Genomic DNA, 18698 nt, shown 5'->3' with positions numbered 1-18698 from the left:
TGTATGAAAATAAAATGTGTGCATTAGTAAAAAAGAAGAAGTGTTTATTAGTAGCAATTTGTACTAAAACACTGAAGAAATTCCAGGAAGATCTTTTTAAAGGAAGAAATTGGCAATTCAATGAAGAAATATAGAGAACTGAATGTATGGATTAGAAAAGAAGCAAAACAGAGAAGTGAAGCTGACAGATTCTTCCATGCCTAGCCAGGGATGAAGGCCATTGCGGACCGAAACAATCTGGAGGACACCAAGGCCACATTCACACCATACATCTGAGAGAGAAACAGGTGGTTTAAGAAAATCCTTTTTAATGCAATATTTATTAACAATGCAATGCAAGCCCACGTGAACAAGACTTGACACCATGCAGGCTAAAATCCCATATCTAAAATAAATACATGGAGGTGAAGGGGAGGCTGGGCTCTGCCCGGCAACCAGCTTCCGCCTGGGAGTTATGGCAATGATAATATCCCATTAAAGAGTAATATAAATTAGAGTGTGGTTAAATAATACAGCAGCAGTGAGACTTCCCGGATCCCCAGCAGTTCTGCCCGAGGGCCAGGCAGGGGCGTGAATGTTCGTGCTCCTTCCTACAACACCTTAGTCCGCGTGGCTACATTGTGCAGGGGATATCAAAAGTCTCAGCATAGAAAGTCAGAGGCAGGCAGGATTCTCCCCAAACATTACTGCAGCATCTTCCTGGTGGGAGGGGACTGCAGGAGGCACCGAGGGGACGCACCTTCCACCTTTGGCTCCTCGGTGGCATCCAGCAACTGCTGCATGTAACAGGACGTGCCGAGCAACACGTGACCCGTCGCTTGCATGGTGAAGAGGGTCCAGCGTAAAGCTTCCCTAGGGGGTGGGAGAGAGAGAGAAGAGCCTTGTCAAAGATTTGACTTTGTGATGGCCTGGGATTCGGACTCGGAGGCTGAACCTGAGGGATCCCAGCCTGCACAGGATTCCCCGTCTCCAGAACCAGCTGAGCTAGGGCTGGGGCATGAGCCCGAAGGGTCCTCACCTGTGCTGGATCCTCAGGTGCAGGCACCAGCTGGGTCTGCTCTGGCTCCTGAGGTGATGGAGGACCCATTGCCTGCAGGTGCTCCACTCTCAGCCCCGTCAGGGGAGGCTGAGGTTGCCTCTGGGTCCGGTAACCCTCCAGCCTCCCCTGAGCTGCAGAGGCTGAGGGCAGAGAGGTGGAGGGAACCAAGTTCCCGCAGAAGGAGTGCTTGCCTCCAGGCCAGGAGAAATGAGTCACCTGAGGATCGGGGCTGCCCTATGCCTCAGGGCAGATAAAAGCCAGCCAGCCCCAGTCCCAAGTTGCGGAAGCAACATTGTTGGTTGCCAGTTCCTGCCTGAACCCTGCCCTGCACCCAGATTCAGCTTTTACGGACTGCCTCCATATTGCTCCTTCGACCTCAGACTGGACTTAGACCTTGCCTCTCGATTAACCCACGGGACCAGCACAGACTTGCATTCAGGTAGGATTCTGAACAGAGTTCTGAGCGGGTATGCACAGCGGCAGAGCAAGCCGATCGGGCGCCTGGGGCAGTGCGCATGCCCTGTGCCCAGGGGCGGGGCCAGCTGCCCACAGGGCGGGGCGATCCGGGGCAGGACTCTCCACGGGGCCAGTATGGTATAGTGGTTAACAGCGGTGGACTCGTAATCTGGTGAACCAGGTTCGCTTCCCTGCTCCTCCACATGCAGCTGCTGGGTGACCTTGGGCCAGTCACACTTCTCTGAAGTCTCTCAGCTTCACTCACCTCACAGAGTGTTTGTTGTGAGGGAAGAAGGGAAAGGAGATTCTTAGCCGCTTTGAGACTCCTTAAAGGTAAAGGTAAAGGTAAAGGGGATCCCTGACCATTAGGTCCAGTCGTGGCCGACTCTGGGGTTGCAGCACTCATCTCGCTTTATTGGCCAAGGGAGCCGGCGTACAGCTTCCAGGTCATGTGGCCAGCATGACTAAGCCGCTTCTGGCGAACCAGAGCAGCGCACGGAAACACCGTTTACCTTCCCACTGGAGTGTTACCTATTTATCTACTTGCACTTTGACGTGCTTTCGAACTGCTAGGTTGGCAGGAGCAGGGACCGAACAACGGGAGCTCACCCCATCGCGGGGATTCAAACCGCTGACCTTCTGATCAGCAAGTCCTAGGCTCAGTGGTTTAACCCACAGCGCCACCTGCGTCCCTTTGAGACTCCTTAGGGTAGTGATAAAGCAGGATAACAAATCCAAACTCTTCTTCTCTTCTTCTTCCAAGGAGTCTGCCTGCCTCCTCCCACTCAGTCGCCCTACAGCTGAGGGGGAGGCAGAGGGCGGACCATTTGGGGCAGAGCAGAGCCTGCAGGCGCCCAAGCCACCACATCACTCCCGGAAGAGACATGTCGCTCGGGCGCAATGCAGGCCTCACGGTGAGTGCCGCCCGGCATTTTGTCACCCCCCTCAGTGGTGACAGCCAGGGCGGCCCGCCCTCACCATACACACCCCTTCCTCTGCCCCTGGGTATGCATGCTCAGGACACAGTTATGCTTCAAGGGCAAATCTATTTTTGCAACTGGGCAGGGAAGGCAATGCCACTGTCCTCGATGATCACCCCATGCTTGAGCAACCGGAAGCAGCAGCAGTGGCTACATTCCCATTAGCTACTGGTTTTCTGAAATGCTACAGGAGGACAATGATTTGGCAAAAAAATTGGGAAGGGGCAGTGTGTTTTACTGATAGCTCAAGTGTTTGAACGAGAGAATGTTCTCTCACTTTATATTAATGTGATCTGATGCATGAGTGCAGCATGAGCCCCCTGTTAAGGGGGGGGGATGAAATATAAAATTGGAATCTAAAAGCAAGTTATCTCCAAAACAGTTAATATCCAAATCAATGGGTGAACCCAACTATTCCAGTTTCTAATTTATCCCAGTCCTCAATTCTCCAAATTTCACATTAGTTTGCATTTTTTTAAAAGGGTCCTCATGAAAATCTATCAGCGAATTTCTCTTTATATACAGGTGCTTATTTGCAATTTTGCCCAGCATACACATTTTTGCAATGCAATTTTCTCATTTTCAGTATTATATACATTTTTAGGCAGACTTTACCCTAGTCATATGCTTTTTTCTTTTTTCTTTTTCTTTTTACACATTGCTTGGCTGGAGGACAGCACTACAAAAAGTGTGAATTTTGCAGAAAGACCACATTTCGGTCCACACATTTCAGTTCCAGAAGTGTGAATTAGATAGGTTTGTCTTTAACGTGAACTGTATTGAATTTCTCCTCCATCAGGTAGGTCTAATTCAGTTGAGCTGAGAGACAGACTGATACTCACATCATTATCCTCTTGGCTCCATAGCACTGTACATCATAAGACATGCTGTACGTCCCATAGAGTGTGGCCTTGACATTCAGGCAGCCAATGAAGTCCCGAGGGTCAGTCTTGTAGAGGTCAAAGGTTACACAGGCCACGTCAATCCTGCGCCGGGGCTTGTGGGACAGAGAGAGCTGGTAACCTGCCGTCTACCAGGAAACAAAAAGAAAAGTAGGCTTACAATAGGGCCCTGTATACCTAAAAGTGTACCAGTGAAGTCTCCAGGGGCAGCCCCATATGTAAAGCATTGCAGTAGTCAAAAATGTTGTGCACATTAAAATAGCGGCAACAGGAGTAAACATCATTTGCTTAATCCAAAGTCAGAGAAAAAAATGGACCAACTTTGGCCCTAAATAGTTTATTTTAGAAGAAATCTGCATTGCTTAGACCAGGTGTCGCCAACCTTTTGAGGCCTACAGGCACATTTGGATTTTTGAGCAGCTGCAGTAACCCCCCCATCACCTCTTTCTCTCTCTCCCTTTTCCACAGATCACCTCGCCAAAGATGCAGAAAAAGTGCACCCTTCGTTTCCCAAGAGACCTGGGAATATTTGTTTCCAGTAGAATTTGCTATGCCTCAAGAAAGCACATAGAGTTGGAAGAGAAAATGGGATAGAGACTGGCACTTTTCCCCAACTACAGTCATACCTCATGTTATGTCCGTTTCATGTTATGTTCTTTCAGGTTACGTCCCACAGCGACCCAGAAGTACCGGAAAGGGTTACTTCCAGGTTTCACTGCTCACACATGCGTAGAAGTGCAAAATGACATCACGCACACGCGCAGAAGTGGTGAATTGCAACCCGCGCATGCGCAGACGCGCCGCTGCGGGTTGCATTCTTTTCATGTTGCGAATGGGCCTCTGGAACAGATCCAGTTCACAACCAGAGATACCACTGTACCTCCTTCAGCAATATGTGTTTTTCAAGGGAGAAAAAAGGTAACCTTTCTCACCAGCTGCCAGGGACTGGACTGAACAGGAGGAATGGGAATTGATCGGCTCCTCTCAGAAGAGGAGGAGGAGTGGGGAATTTCGACCCCCATGTCTCCAGTAGTTTCGGGAGGAGAGGGAGATAGGGGTGATGTACAGCCCACTGGCTCACCTTGGCTGGGCGCCATGTCTGTCCTTTGGTCAACACCAGCAAGACCGTCCCATCCTCCAGAGTCTGGAAGAACTCCTCTGTCTCGACGGTGGTGCCATCTTCATCCAGGACAATGGAGATATTGCCTGCTAATAGTAGGGCACTGCGTACCTAGAGAAAAAACACTGGGTTCAAATTCCACCTGCCCCTTCGCCCCATCCCACCTTGCTCCTGGCAGAGGGCTCCTAGAATCGCTCACCTTCTCGTGGAGATCCCTCAGGCTGTCGGCCATGATCCCCTTGCGGACGGTGCGGTCGCAGTTGCTGACTCGGTAAGGCCGGGCTTGAGGAGCGTTGGCTGACACACACCTGGATGGATAGATGGAATCCATCAAATGTTGGTTTCTCAGTTGGTTCCCCAGTTTTAAGGGCCACTAGCCACCTCACTGCACCGGTTGGAGGTTATTGAATGATAGCCAATGTTTGTTGTACTCAGAGTAGACCTATTACACTGAATGGATCTACTCCAAGCCAAGGTTAGCTGGATAGAACTCATCATGTAAATTGCCTTGATTAATAAGTTGATGGACTACGCCGAATTGGCGTACCCGAAGTGACGGGTAAAATCAGAAACCAGGGAGATGAAAACTTTAATAAGGAATGGGGGAAATTTATAATTTATCCTGGAGAACACTGTAAACAATTAAAAACATTAGCAAGATTGTGACAACACTTGTAACAAGAACTAAGGATATGACGGAGGTTTTTTAAAAGAAAAATGGAGGACAATATAAGATGCAACAGAAAGAGGCTACAAGATAACCCACGGGGGGGGGGGGTGAGGGTGGAGGGAAGTCCAAGGATTCAGGGAATCCTATATTTTTTGATGTTAACTCATATTTGAATGTAAACTTTAATTGTAAAACTATTATATATATACACACACGATACGATATCTTTATTGTCATTGTCCCATACAGAACAATGGAACTGAAAAATCTACATAAGACATTCAACAAGCCTGCTATTCCAGCTATCCCAGCCTGGTTAGCCCCCCAAAAACTCTGATACCCCATTTTTAAATACAATATACTCCCATACAGACTCCTTACAGCGTGTTTAAAACCAAAATTGCATTTGGGTAGAAACTGTTTCTCAGGCAGGTAGTCCTAGTCTTTATAACCCTGTACCTCCTTCCAGAAGGCAGAAGCTGAAAGAGATCATTTCCGGGCTGCGCACTATCCTGCACTATCTCTGCTGCTTTCTTATGGCACCTGGAAGCATAGATTTGATCCAAGGTGGGAAGAGCGCACCCAATTATTCTCTCTGCAGTCTTTACAACCCTGGACAGCACTGTTTTCCCCCTGACCGTGCAGCTCCCAAGCCACACACACAGACCGAAAGTTAATACACTCTCAACAGTACAATGGTAAAATGCCATCAACAGGTCCTTGGAGAGATTGTTTTTCCGGAGGATTCTCAGAAAATATAACCTCATATATATGAAGGCAATTAATAAATTAATAGTAATATTGTGGGGAAGGAGGAGGAGGAAGTTAAAGTCATCACGAATATTCATCAGCATTTTTAGCATGCATTTATAGCCCCCCTGTCAGCTCAAGGCAGTCACAGCTGACCACCCTCCGTCGTGAGGACTGCCCTGCAGGTACTTACTTGGTGAGGGACCGAGGGGAAAGCAAGCACAGAGACTTCTTTGCGTAGTCCATCCTCGAGAAAGGGTGAAGTTTTTGGTCCAAACTGCAGGGAGAGAGAAAGCTTGGTTAATAGAGCTCCGTAGGAAGCTGCCTCTCATGGAAGTTTTTTAAGCTCGATATTGCCCACACTGATTGACAGCATCTCTCCAGAGTTTGAGGCAGGGGTGTCTCCCAGTCCTAACTGGAGATGCCAGGGATTGAACTGGGCATATTCTGCATGCAAAGCAGATGTTCTGCTACCCCTTTGCATCGTCCCCTTTTGGAGGGTATAGTGTATGACCCTGCCGGCAGCGTTAAGGATTGGAGTCAGCAGTTCCTCTTAGGCCCCATGTGCACTATATATTTAAAGCAATATGATACAACTTCAAACAGTGACAGCTTCTGCCAAGGAATTCTGGGAGATGTAGTTTGTTAAGGGTGCAGGCAGTTGCTAGGAGAACCCTATTACCCTCACAGTGCTACAATTGTCAGAGTGATTTGCCAATCCAACCCTGTTCCCCGAAGAACTCTGGGGATTGAAGATTGGGGAGGGAAAGAGCCCTCGAACAGCTCTTAACAAAACACAGTTCCCAGAATCCTTTCTGGAAAGCCATGACTGTGGGTCATCATACTGTTAGATGATGGACAGGTGATTGGTCCTGCCCACCTGTCAAACTTGGCCCACAGGGATGGAGAGATAAATATGTGACTCTCCAGGCAAAAGATGTCCACCGTCTCTGTATCAAAATATTATTTGGGCCACCCAAGAAAAAAACAGTTAAATATGAAAATCAGTAGACCTAACATTCATATTAATACAGGACGTCAATTTGAAAAGCAATTCCTCTCCAACATAAGGTGCCAGCCAATCCAGCAACCTTTTGTTTCAGCAAGTACAGTGGTACCTTGGATTAAGAACTTAATTGATTCTGGAGGTCGTTCTTAACTTGAAACTGTTCTTAACCTGTAGCACCACTTTAGCTAATGGGGCCTCCCGCTGCCGCAGCACAGCCAGAGCACGATTTCTGTTCTCATCCTGAAGCAAAGTTCTTAACCCAAGGTACTGTTTCTGGGTTAGCGGAGTCTGTAACCTGAAGCATCTGTAACCGAGGTACCACTGTACACAAGATGGTAAATCCAAAGAGGGAGAACTCAGAACAGCAGGAAAAATACAGTAATATAAGGAAAGAAACCAAGGCCATTCCAGTGTTTTAGTGGGGCAGGTTTTTAGAGTGTATTGTTCAAAGGAATGCAGAAATTAGACTTTCCCAGTTGAAAGGCAGCCTGCTGTGCCCCTCACTTTGCACCCAAAATTAAACTGCGCATTCCAGAAGCAGAAGACTTTTGGTACAGCAAATAGTTCTTGCCAATTGCAGAGAAGACGTGATAAGGCAGCTCATAAATTGGGGTGGTTGGGGAGGGAAGGGACATGATGTTCCAGCCCCAAGTAGAAATGTTGGCAGCTGCCCTATAATGAGTCACACCAGCAGTTCATCAAGCTTAGTGTTGTCTACACTGACTGGCAGCTGGTCTCAAGGGTTTCAGGCAGGGAACATTCAATCCTGAATGCAAAGCAGATGCTCTACCATTGAGCTACAACCTTTTGACTAAGAATAAATCAAGATTCTAGTCCTTATGGGTCTATAAAAAAAATCCAACAGAAATGAAGTAAACAGGAAGCTGCCCGGTACTGGGTTAGCCCATTGTCCCATCTACCTCGGTGTTGTCTACACAGACTGGCAGCAGCTTTCCAGGGTTTCAGGCAGGGGACATTCCCAGCCCCACCTGTTTATTTGTATGTAGCTGAAGCCATAGCAAAAAAACACAAAATTCATAGATCAGAATAAAATACACAGTTTCGCAAAGCTTACCGGGAGAATAAGAAATCAAGATAACAAATTTTTTATAAAAGAATGGAAATGGTTTAATGAATGTTTACAGATAAATTGTAAACAGATAAAAATGTTGGCAGGATTATTGTAATAACCTGCAATATATATTGAAAGAAAATAAATGAGTATGTTAAGTTAATTTAGATACGCAGAAGATATTAAAAATAATTTTAAGGCACCACAGAAAGAGGGTGAAGGAAGTCAAGTTTTAAAATGTCTAAATGATTGTAAAATCAGCGAAATGTATATATCTGAAAAGTATTTAATTTTTTTTAAAAAAAGAATAAAATATACAGTTAAAATAATGTTTAAAATCAGGCATTATGTCAGAGAAAGAGTTTGCTCCCCTGAAAAAAATTAACTCAGTATCCCCCCAAACTTTCCTCCTTAAAATTGCTGCTCTAAAGACAGAACGGGTCACTTTTTCAGAAAGGGGGGGGGGCATGGACGGACGGACCTGTTTCTTAATAAAAAGTTAATCAGATACCCAATCGATCTGTCAACCGACTGACTTAAATCTTTGCACAGGGCTGCCTATAAGCCCTTGTAGATTGGGAAAACCAGTAAGTACTGGGGTGAATCTTCAGGCAAACCAGTAAGTACTGGGGTGAATCTTCAGGCACACAACCTACCTGGAGAGACTTGAGGATTGAACCTGTTGTACAAAGCAGATGCTCTATTTCCCAGTAAGCTATAAAACCCGTTCCCCAAAAATAAACTTTCTAGTCCTTAAGGTTAAAAAGAAAAGACCTGAATGAAATAGGAATCTGCCTGATCTGGAGATGCCAGGATTTGAACCTGGGACCCTTCTGCATGCAAGGCAGATGCTGTGCCTCTGAGCTTCCTCACCTTAATAATATAACTGGCTCTGCTGTCTGGCATGAGGCTGACAGACGACCCAAAGTCAAGCAATGCCCGTGGCCTTTTACTTACTTTCACCAGCTGCTCTGCCAGCGCTACTGGATTTTGTCCCAGTGCCCTCTCTGTTTATAGAAGCAAAGAACCTCGTCTGCCCTTTGAACAGGGACAGGGTGGGGCTGCCAAAAGGGACAGAGTGTCTGCCAGCCTCACCAGCCCAGTTGCGTCAGGTGGCAAGGAACAGCAGCAGTTGGGCAATCGGGCCAGATTGCTGGGCACTGAGCAGCGTCACCCAATTCTGGGGGCAGGGAGAAAGGAGAGTCATCATGATGACTCAGAACCTGTTATGCCAACAAAGCCTGAATGAAAGAATGAAGGAATGAATGAACCATTGACCCATCTAGCTCAGTAATGTCTACACTGACTGTCAGCAGCACTCCAGGGTTCATGCAAAGAGTCTCTCTCAGTCCCACCTGATGGGACCTTCTGCATGCGACTTCTGGTGCTTCAAGTCATAGCATCAAATAAGTTCCTCATGGTTCTAAAATAAAGGGGTGATTTTAAATTAGAAGCCATTGGTCCATCTAGCTCAATAATGTCTACACTGACTGGCACCAGCTCTCCAGGGCTTCAGGCAGGGGGACACTCGCAGGCATATCTGCAGATTGAACCTAGGATATTGAACAAAGCAGATGTTCAGCCATTAGGCTATGGCCCTTCTCCTAAAAACAAAGCAAGATTTTAGTCCTCATGCTTCGGAATAAAGGGATGATTTAAGCGAGAAACTGCTTTATACCAAGTCTAACCATTGGACTGTTTAGCTGAGTGTTGTCTACAAGGACTAAGAGAGGCTGTCCGGGGTTTGAGGCAGGGGGTCCCTCCCAGCCCCACCTGGGGATTGAACCTGGGACCTTCTTTGTGCAAAGTAGATGCTCTGCCACTGAGCTATAACCCTTTCCCTATGAAAAGGAGGAATCCTAAGGTCATATAGGGCTTATTCCTCCGCTCTTTCCAGGCACAGCCCATGCTTTAAAGATCCATGTCTAAGCATCCCTTTTTTTTCCCTCTCCAGAAATTTCCAATGAAACCCTGCTCTTTAAAGCTCAATCGGAGCAAATTGCAGTCTGCAGACAACTCAAATTGACGTTTTAATCTGATTGAGCACTAAAGAGTGGGTTTTCCTGGGCAAACCAACCAACCAGTCTGACATGGAGCTTTTAAGCACAGGCCTGTGCCTGGAAAGAGCAGGGCAAAAGCTAAATGTGGATAATCCCTTAGTCCAGAACTGTGGCACAAATTACCCGAGCGGCCATTCCTGCACTTGGCTACACAGCATATCTGGAGTCCCAGAGCTGAGGAGAGCTACAAAATCACAGAGGAGAGGTGAGACCGGATGGAGCAGGTTGCCCATTTTCCCAGTCCTAAATTCAGCCCTCCACATTCTCATCTCAGTTTGCAATGGGGGGGAATCATCATGAAGATTCACCAGCGTTTTCGTGCCAACTTCTGTTAATATGCACATTATTGTAGGCAAAGCATTACTGTATGCAACGGGGAACATTATTGTATAAAACTCTCCTAAAGCAATTTAAAATGCTATTTCCACTAATATTGCATTTGCCGCATGCACACGCACACACACAAAATTTATCACAGCATGTGCCTTTTTGTACTTATTCCTAGGCTGAAGAATCACATTGCAAAATTCAGAGGCGGGCGAATTTCAAAGGGCAGCTATGTCTTGCATAGCATATTAATTTGGAAACTGTGAGTTGGGCAAGTTTGCTTTCAAATGCAAACTGGATTAAACCTCCCCTGCCAGGAATCAGTAGTGCAAAAGCGCTGCCCCTGAGCACGATTTGCTCACACAAACCTAGATTCAGTCCTGCACATCATCATCTGAAATTGCAGCGAATCAGAGTTAGTTGGAAGGGACCCAAGGATCATCTAGTCCAACCTCCTGCAATGCAGGAATCACAACTAAAGAATCCTTGGCAGATGGCCATCCGACCTCTGTTTAAAAACCTCCATTGAAGGAGAGTCCACTGCCTTCACTATAAGATTATTAAGTCTAAAACTGGCCTACGGTCCTTACCTGCAGTCTCAGGTTGGTACAGTGTGCAGACTGAGACTTATTCCCTCACCAGCTCCTTGCAAGAATGAGGCTTCTGTTTACACCCCAGAAAGCTGAATGCCCATCTCCAGATTACTAGAGCAAACTACTGCCTTTGACTTCAATATCCCTTCTCCACCCTCAAGACGTCAGCTCTTTCCTTCCCCGTCACAAGATGGCCGTGAACTCTGTACTCCTCAAACTTTAGCCAGATGCTATCACATGTTCACTGTCTCTATTCTCCCCGGTTTAGCAACAACTGTCTTCGGCTAGCATCTTTTTTAAAAAAAAGTTTAATTAGAGTTTATAAAGAGAAATACAGAACTTCAAAGGTCTTTTTTGCCCAGCGTTAATCTGAATAAGATCCCATGATGAAAAAGAGAAAGAAAGAAAAGCAGATAGCAAAGAGCTTAAAAGAGGAGATAGAAAAGGTAAGGTTCAGAGAACTTCCAGTTCTTAATCTGTCCACCATATATAAACATATTGATTGGCAGCTGTCTTTTAAAAAATAAAATAAAAATAAAGGAAGAGTTTATAAAGGCCTTAACATCTTGGGACCAGTCTGCCTGAGAGATCACCTTACTTCGTAACCACTTCAACTGGTGAAACTGGTGTGATAACAGGTGCCACCTGTTCCGCAGTTGTAAGAAATGAACCTACACTTTGGAACTCCCTGCCTATTGAGAACAGGCATGGACCTTCACTGTACTCTTTTCAGTGCCTGCCAAAAACATTCCTCTTTAGAAAAGCCTGGCCAGAGCTTTGTGAAGTTGATGCACGTTTTCGTCTCTTGCTCTTTTAACTTTTTGAAAGTCTCTATTATCGTTGCTATTTTTTTCTTATTGATAATTCAATTGTTTTCTCTTTCTTGCAAACTGCTTTGAGGTTCTCCTTCTTCTTACAATCCAGCAGTGCATGCGTTTATTCAGAATAAGGGAATTTCCCTACAAAAAAAGGGAAATGTTGACAGCTATGATCATCACACATATACAACACCTGGATAAGGTTAATACCAGGTTGTTGGAAATACCTAATTGCAAGAAGCAGAAGCAGCATCACAGAGGTTGAAGATAACAAATGCTGAAAGAATTCAGGACGTGTATGACTCAAAGACATCCAATGCATACTGCAGCTTAAAATTGAATTTAAAGTTGTGCATCGTGTGGGAAGGCGGATAGGGAGAAGTCATGCCCCGCCCCTCTTCTCACAATCCCAGAGCTCAGAGGCATCCAATGAGACTGAATGCTGGAAAACCCAGGTCAGAGAAAAAGTTTTCTGAACACAGCACCTAGCGAGAAGGATGGGATTTGCTCCCACGAGATGTTGCAATGGCCACCAAGTCAGGTGGGTTTCCAAGAGGTTTAGATAAGTCATGGAGGAGAATAACGCTCTCAGGATGCCTCCGGGTACCTGTTGCTGGGAAGTGCAAGGAGTTAAAGAGCGCTGTTGTGCTTGGGTCCCGTTTGTGAATTTCCTGGAGGCATCTAGTTGGTCACTGAAGAACAGGATGCTGGCTAGATGGACCTTTGGCCTGACCAGGTAAGGTAAGGTTATTGTATTCTTATGGAATTGCATTTGAGTCCAATCACAGAGATGATAAAATAAAATCGTAACGTAACGTAACGTAACGTAACGTAAAACATAACAATAATGTATTTATACCCCGCCCATCTGGCTGGGTTCCCCCAGCCACTCTGGTGGCTTCAACTGGATATTAAAAACACAACAAAACAGCAAACATTAAATACTTCCCTAAACAGGGCTGCCTTCAGATGTCTTCTAAAAGTCAGATAGTTGTTTATTTCCTTGACATCTGACAGGAGGTAATATTTCTGGGTTAGCGGAGTCTGTAACCTGAAGCATCTGTAACCTGAAGTGTATGTAACACGAGGTAGCACTGTAGTCATAATTTAATCTGGTGGTCAACCAGAAGGTTTGTGGTTTGAGCCCACCCATGGATGGCTATGGGCAGAATTCCTGCATTGCAGGGGTTGGACTAGACGGCCCCGGGGTCCCTTTGCAACTCTAGAATTCTATGATTCCATGAATTTGCCTAATATTTTCCAAGTCATCCAGATTGTGAACATTACTGCCTCCTGCAGGAGTGAGTGCCACAGTTTAACTATGCGCTGCGAGACCGCAGATCAAATGCCACAGTCAGAGAGAACTTTATATTTTGCCATCTCATTCCCACACCAGTCCTTTCCCAAGGCTTCCAAGCCATACATTCAACGGCCAAAACAGGAAAGGAGATCAACCGAAGCCTAGAGACAGCCTTGCGTCAACTAGCCCACAGACTTGCAAACTTCAAAGTTACCAGCTTCTATAATTTTTTTATTATTATTATTTCAGTACACTAAAGTTTCTGTATAAGACTACCTTAAAAGCAATTATAAAGTAAATGTCACAGCCATTGTAAGTAAATGTTAAAACACAGCAAGCTTGCTAAATCATACAAATTCCGTAACACAAATCAAGGCACTATAAAAAGGGCATATAATCGATAAGGCGGGGGAGGGGGACATTAAGTCATTCTCTAAAGGGCAAGTGGAGAATACAGAAAAGCGAGGGATGAAAGTTTCTAGCTTTCAAAAAGTGGGCGGCGCTTTGTCCTGGATCTTAGGCAAGTCAATCAAAAAATCAGAAAAAGCTCGGGAACTTTCAGGATGTCCCAGTTTTTTACCTTTTTGAAATATGGGAACCCTAGGTCAGTCAGGTTATTGTGTTTTAGCAGACAACCATTTTACACATGGGAAATGATATTGATATTATTATTATTATTATTATTATTATTATTATTAAGATTGACATTTCTGCTCCTTGACTTTTAAAGGATAAGTCATTTCCCAGGGAGTGATCAGAGCTGAAACCCAATAACATTTACAGGACACCATGCTGATTTCTGCTAGGCTCAGAGGCTGCAACTAATCCATGGTCATGCTGCAAACTCCATCCATGACTAAATAAGGATTTGAACCCAGGCCTCTCCTGTCCTGGTCTGCCACTACACCACATAATAAGCAAAGGCAGCCATGTTGGTCCACAACAACAAGCTCTAAAGTTCACAGTACGGCAATATAGAACCAGTATGGCCTAGTGGTTAGAGCATAGGACCTAGGAAACCAGGGTTCAAATCTCCACTCAGCCAAGAAGGCTCTCTTAAGCCAATTGCTACCTCCCAGCCTAGCCTACCTGTTTTTGTGGGGATTAAACGAGGAAGCAGAGAATCATTTAAGCCACCTTGAACTCCTTGGAGGAAAAGATTGGCTATAAAATGCAGTAAACAAAATAATTATAACAAAAATAATTGGGGGTTTTTTAGGGCCAATCGTTAGAGCTTCCTCACGAGTGGAACAGATGCAGGCCGTTATAAGAACTCTAAGGTCTCAAATACAGATAAAATGTTCATAAATGTACAAGGCAAACAAGTATATAAACCACGTGTCTGAACTAGTACAGGAGAGCAATCCTGAAGCTCTCCCAAATTGACCTCAAATCTTTCACTGCAGGGAGGAAGGAAATGGGGAAAGTCTGCCCATTGCCTTTTGCTTGCAAATCCTGTCTCAAGGGTGTATTTGTGTACGAATAGGGTGAGCCTGTGACCTGGGAATCAGGAACTAAAGTATTAACCACCACAAAAGAATGGCCAGGCTGCCCAGGTAATGCAATCAATGACCATTATCAGGTATCATGGCAGACAGGATTTCTGCTGTAGACCGCCTCCTCTGCTGTAGACCACCTCCTTCTGTGATGTATGTAGGATGTTTTAGGGAGGTGGTCTTGGGCTACAGGGTGGGCAATTTCAAAAGTCGATATAAGGGCTTGCGCACCATTGTTCTGGGTTCCTCTCCCCCCTCCTGCGTGTGGTGAGTGGGGACCCTGTTGCAACAGTTGAATAAAGATCAGGCTTACTAGCCGCTTTGCTTCTCAATATACTCTGGTTGGCCTCTGTTATTTCCCCTTCCGATAGGGCACCCACTTAAGGACTCTATATGGGCTCTTGGATACCCCATAAGGGAAAAGGAGCAGTTTTTTTTTCTTATAACAAGGCAAAGGATTGCAGCTTTATTAAAGTTCTGGCAACCAGCCCCCAAATTCTTTAGCAACAAGCCCAGAAGTCAAAAGAAAAAGCTTATTTGTGGTCAGGAAGCAACGATAAGAACAAGAGGTCACTAGAGCTTAGCAAACCCACAAACCACCATGACTCAGTCACAGCCTTTCAGTCACTTACCAGGCTTCCTGGTCCCAGGCAGAGAATATTTTGCTGATTACTTTTTAGGACAGAGGCTTGGCTTATATACCTGGACAAATTCCGCCTCCCCTAAATTAAGCCAGCCTCCCATCCTATAGACAAGCACTCTGGGGCGGGGCAAAAGCAAGTTTGGCTCAAAGTGGAAATGTTTACTCCGACCTCTGTTTCCACACAGATATGTCAGGATCAAGCCCCTTTGGGAAAGCAGCTTAACTCTCCTCCAGTGAGAAGGAAGGAGCAGATTAAAGAAAGAAGCTGTGCGCAGGAGATGTTCTCTGCCGCCTTCAGATGCAGAGGGGTCTTGGACCTTTAAGAATTGCATACAAGGGTTGCGTCCGTTTAAGGAGATTGTTGCGCAACAAAGCAGCGACAAAGACCTTAGTTCAACAATTTTGAACTGGCAAAATAAGCTTTTGAGAGCTGACATCCACTTCTAAGGTGCATGGAGTACATTGGTGTATATTTGTCAATGTGCTTTGTATTTCATTGGGTGTGTTGGCAGGAACTGGTACACAGGGTTGTAAACAGAACACACACATATACATTGTGTGTGTGTGTGTGTACAGTGCTTTATTCTGGGGGGACGCAGGGGGACGCATGCAAACATTTTGTGAACCTTTGTACTTTTGTCCATTTACTGTATTTATTTTCCCCAAGCTGAACTATAAAATGGTGATTTTCTTGAGTCAAAATGAGAGTACCCGTAAACATTTTTTAAAGAAAAAAAGCTCTCTCTCTCTCTCTCTCTCTCTCTCTCTCTCTCTCTCTCTCTCTCTCTCTCTGTGTGTGTGTGTGTGTATAAACTTCCAGTATGAATTATTGCAATGCATTCTACGTGGGGCTGCCCTTGAAGACAACTGAGAAAATTCAATTGCAGCAGCCAGAAAACTCGCCCGGGTTCCCTTTAGATCTTCACAACCCGTTTTAAAACAGTGGAACTGGTGGCCAGTTCGTTTCCAGGCCCAATTTCAAGGCAATGTTAGTGTTCTAATCCTGAAAGGACTCAAATACCTGAAAGACAAATCACTTTCCTATGGACCTTCTCAGGTGCTAAGATTAGCACAGGGGGACTTCATGGTAATTTTTCCCCCACCCTCAACAGGTGCTGGTGTGGGTGAGGGCCTTCTCTGTGGTGGCCCCTAAGTTATGGAACTCCCTCCTCACAGAGGTGCAAATGGCACCTTCTTTATGCAGCTTCTGGCGATTGCTGAAGATGCACCTCTTTACCCTGGCATTTGATACATGAGGAGTCTATTTTCAGGACCCACCTTGTATATGTGAATGTTAAGTAGTTTTAAGCTGCTTTTAATATTGTGTTTTAATATTGCCTGGCGTGCTCTGGTCCATGGGGTCACGAAGAGTTGGACACGACTAAACGACTAAACAACAAATATTGTGTTTTAATGAGTTTGGGATTCCCCCCCCCCACACACATGGGCCACTTATTTTCGGGCAGAAGTGTAAGGATTGCAGCCTAAATTAGAAAGAGAAGAGCCTAAAGGCTGCAATCCCTTACTCTTACTCATGAGAAAGTCCCATTGGACAAGGTGGGCTTTAGGCTGCAATCCTAGCCTCACTTCCCTGGGAGTAAATTCAATTGAATTCAGTAGGAATAAATTTATAGAGTACCTTAAATAACACTGTAAGCAATTAACAACGTTGGCAGGATTGATATAACACATAGTTTAATATTTTTAAGGTTGAAAGTGGATATAAACAAAATTTGGATAAGTGTAATTAGATGCAGTGGGAAAAGATATATATTTGAAACCAGGAGTGAGGCAGGGCAGGTCTGGGGATTCCAGGAATCCAATATTTGTCTTTTTTATGTTTGAATGCAAATGAAATTTGGAAAAAAACCTGATAAAAAAAAGAAGAAAAAGAATTCAGTGGGTCTTACTTCTGAGTAGACATGGTTAGGCTGACAGCCTCAGTTCTAAGCACAATTTCTGTTCTCATCCTGAAACAAAGTTCTTAACCCGAGGTACTATTTCTGGGTTAGCGGAGTCTGTAACCTGAAGCGTATGTAACCTGAAGAGTATTTAACCCGAGGTACCACTGTATAGGAGGTTGGCCTGCTAGGCTGTTTTTTTTTTTTTTTTGGCAACCCACACCCATCTTTCCCTAATGCTGGCAGAGCATAAATTTAAGAACATAAGAGGGGCCTCCTGGATTAACCCAGTGGCCTATCTCGTCCAGCATATCCGCTCCACTTCCCAGTGGGGAGGAGTTGCGATGGACTGCCCACTCCCCACCAGCTCTCTCCCCCGTTGCCCGGTGGATCCTGACCACGTCAGAGCCCGGCCAGCGGATTGGCTGGCTGGGGGGTGTGTGTGTGACCGGGTCCGTTTAAATTGGAGGAGCGAGCCGGAGATTTCCTCTTTGGCTCGCTTCCTCAATCACCTGCCCTCCCTCCCTATTTTGCAGGTTAGGCAATGGCCTTGCTATGGACTTGGGTTGGTCGCCTTGGTTGTCCGAGGGGCCTGGTAGGAATTTTTCCACTTGCCAAATTGGCACTGGCCACTTGGTTTTCGCCTACCTCGTAGCAATCGTCACAACTTAGTTAGGGTTGCGGTTAGGCATTGTTTGACCTTGGGGGGGGAGGTGTGGCCATCACCTGCCCCTCCAAGCTTAAGGGTATTCCGTTAAAGGAATCCGGTGGTGTTGATCTTGTCCGAAGCCCAGGTCGGGGGCTAGGGCCATGACACCAGTGGCGTAGCGTGGGGGGTGCAGGGGGGGCCAGCCACACCGGGCACAACATCTGGGAGTTAGGGTTAGGGGGCGCAAATCCACGGGTTTGGGGGCGCAAATCCACGGGTTAGGGGGCGCAAATTACTTGCCTTGCCCCGGGTGCTGACAACCCACGCTACGCCACTGCATGACACAAACCCGACGGGAACACCAGGGGGAGCTCGAGTTGGTACGCATTGACATGGCTCCTCCATCCAGTGGTTTACCCATACCGGACTTCCTGCACATCGGGCAGGAGTCAGATATGTTGTTGTTGTTGTTTAGTCGTTTAGTCGTGTCCGACTCTTCGTGACCCCATGGACCAGAGCACGCCAGGCACTTCTGTCTTCCACTGCCTCCCGCAGTTTGGTCAGACTCATGTTTGTAGCTTCGAAGACACTATCCAACCATCTCGTCCTCTGTCGTCCCCTTCTTCTTGTGCCCTCCATCTTTCCCAACATCAGGGTCTTTTCCAGGGAGTCTTCTCTTCTCATGAGGTGGCCAAAGTATTGGAGCCTCAGCTTCACGATCTGTCCTTCCAGTGAGCACTCAGGGCTGATTTCCTTCAGAATGGATAGGTTTGATCTTCTTGCAGTCCATGGGACTCTCAAGAGTCTCCTCCAGCACCATAATTCAAAAGCATCAATTCTTCGACGATCAGCCTTCTTTATGGTCCAGCTCTCACTTCCATACATCACTACTGGGAAAACCATAGCTTTAACT

At 45.9% G+C, this 18698-nt stretch overlaps 1 protein-coding gene across 7 annotated transcripts; it reads right to left on the bottom strand.

The window, feature by feature from the left end:
- Positions 1-291: 291 nt before the first annotated feature.
- Positions 292-15261, bottom strand: CIDEC (cell death inducing DFFA like effector c). Of its 7 annotated transcripts, XM_083590664.1 has the most exons (7): positions 10976-11137; positions 9354-9421; positions 6111-6194; positions 4697-4805; positions 4459-4608; positions 3318-3505; positions 292-852 (listed from the first exon to the last, which is right to left on the bottom strand). In XM_083590664.1, the coding sequence occupies exons 3-7, from the start codon at positions 6161-6163 to the stop codon at positions 684-686; spliced, it is 669 nt and encodes a 222-aa protein (XP_083446790.1). In that variant the 5' UTR covers positions 6164-6194; positions 9354-9421; positions 10976-11137; the 3' UTR covers positions 292-683. The 7 variants fall into 7 exon arrangements, with proteins under 7 accessions (XP_083446790.1, XP_083446788.1, XP_083446791.1 ...); XM_083590662.1 differs by lacking the exons at positions 9354-9421; positions 10976-11137 and adding an exon at positions 15225-15261; XM_083590665.1 differs by lacking the exons at positions 9354-9421; positions 10976-11137 and adding an exon at positions 12404-12522.
- Between the last annotated feature and the right edge of the window lie 3437 nt (positions 15262-18698).

This window comes from Podarcis filfolensis (genome assembly GCF_964270895.1).
Source record: "Podarcis filfolensis genome assembly, chromosome: 16".
Classification (NCBI taxonomy): domain Eukaryota; kingdom Metazoa; phylum Chordata; class Lepidosauria; order Squamata; family Lacertidae; genus Podarcis; species Podarcis filfolensis.
The sequence above is the reverse complement of the archived record's forward strand: the minus strand, read 5'-3'. Positions and strand labels throughout refer to the sequence as shown.

Bases quoted from the DNA above. Each gene is read 5' to 3' on its own strand.
- CIDEC (XM_083590662.1), bottom strand. From the start codon at position 6,163: ATGGACTACGCAAAGAAGTCTCTGTGCTTGCTTTCCCCTCGGTCCCTC. The intron at 4,806-6,110 runs GTAAGTACCTGC...CTATCCATCCAG, and splicing joins TCCCCTCGGTCCCTCACCAA to GTGTGTGTCAGCCAACGCTC. The intron at 853-3,317 runs GTGAGTATCAGT...CCCACCCCCTAG, and splicing joins GGAGCCAAGAGGATAATGAT to GGAAGCTTTACGCTGGACCC.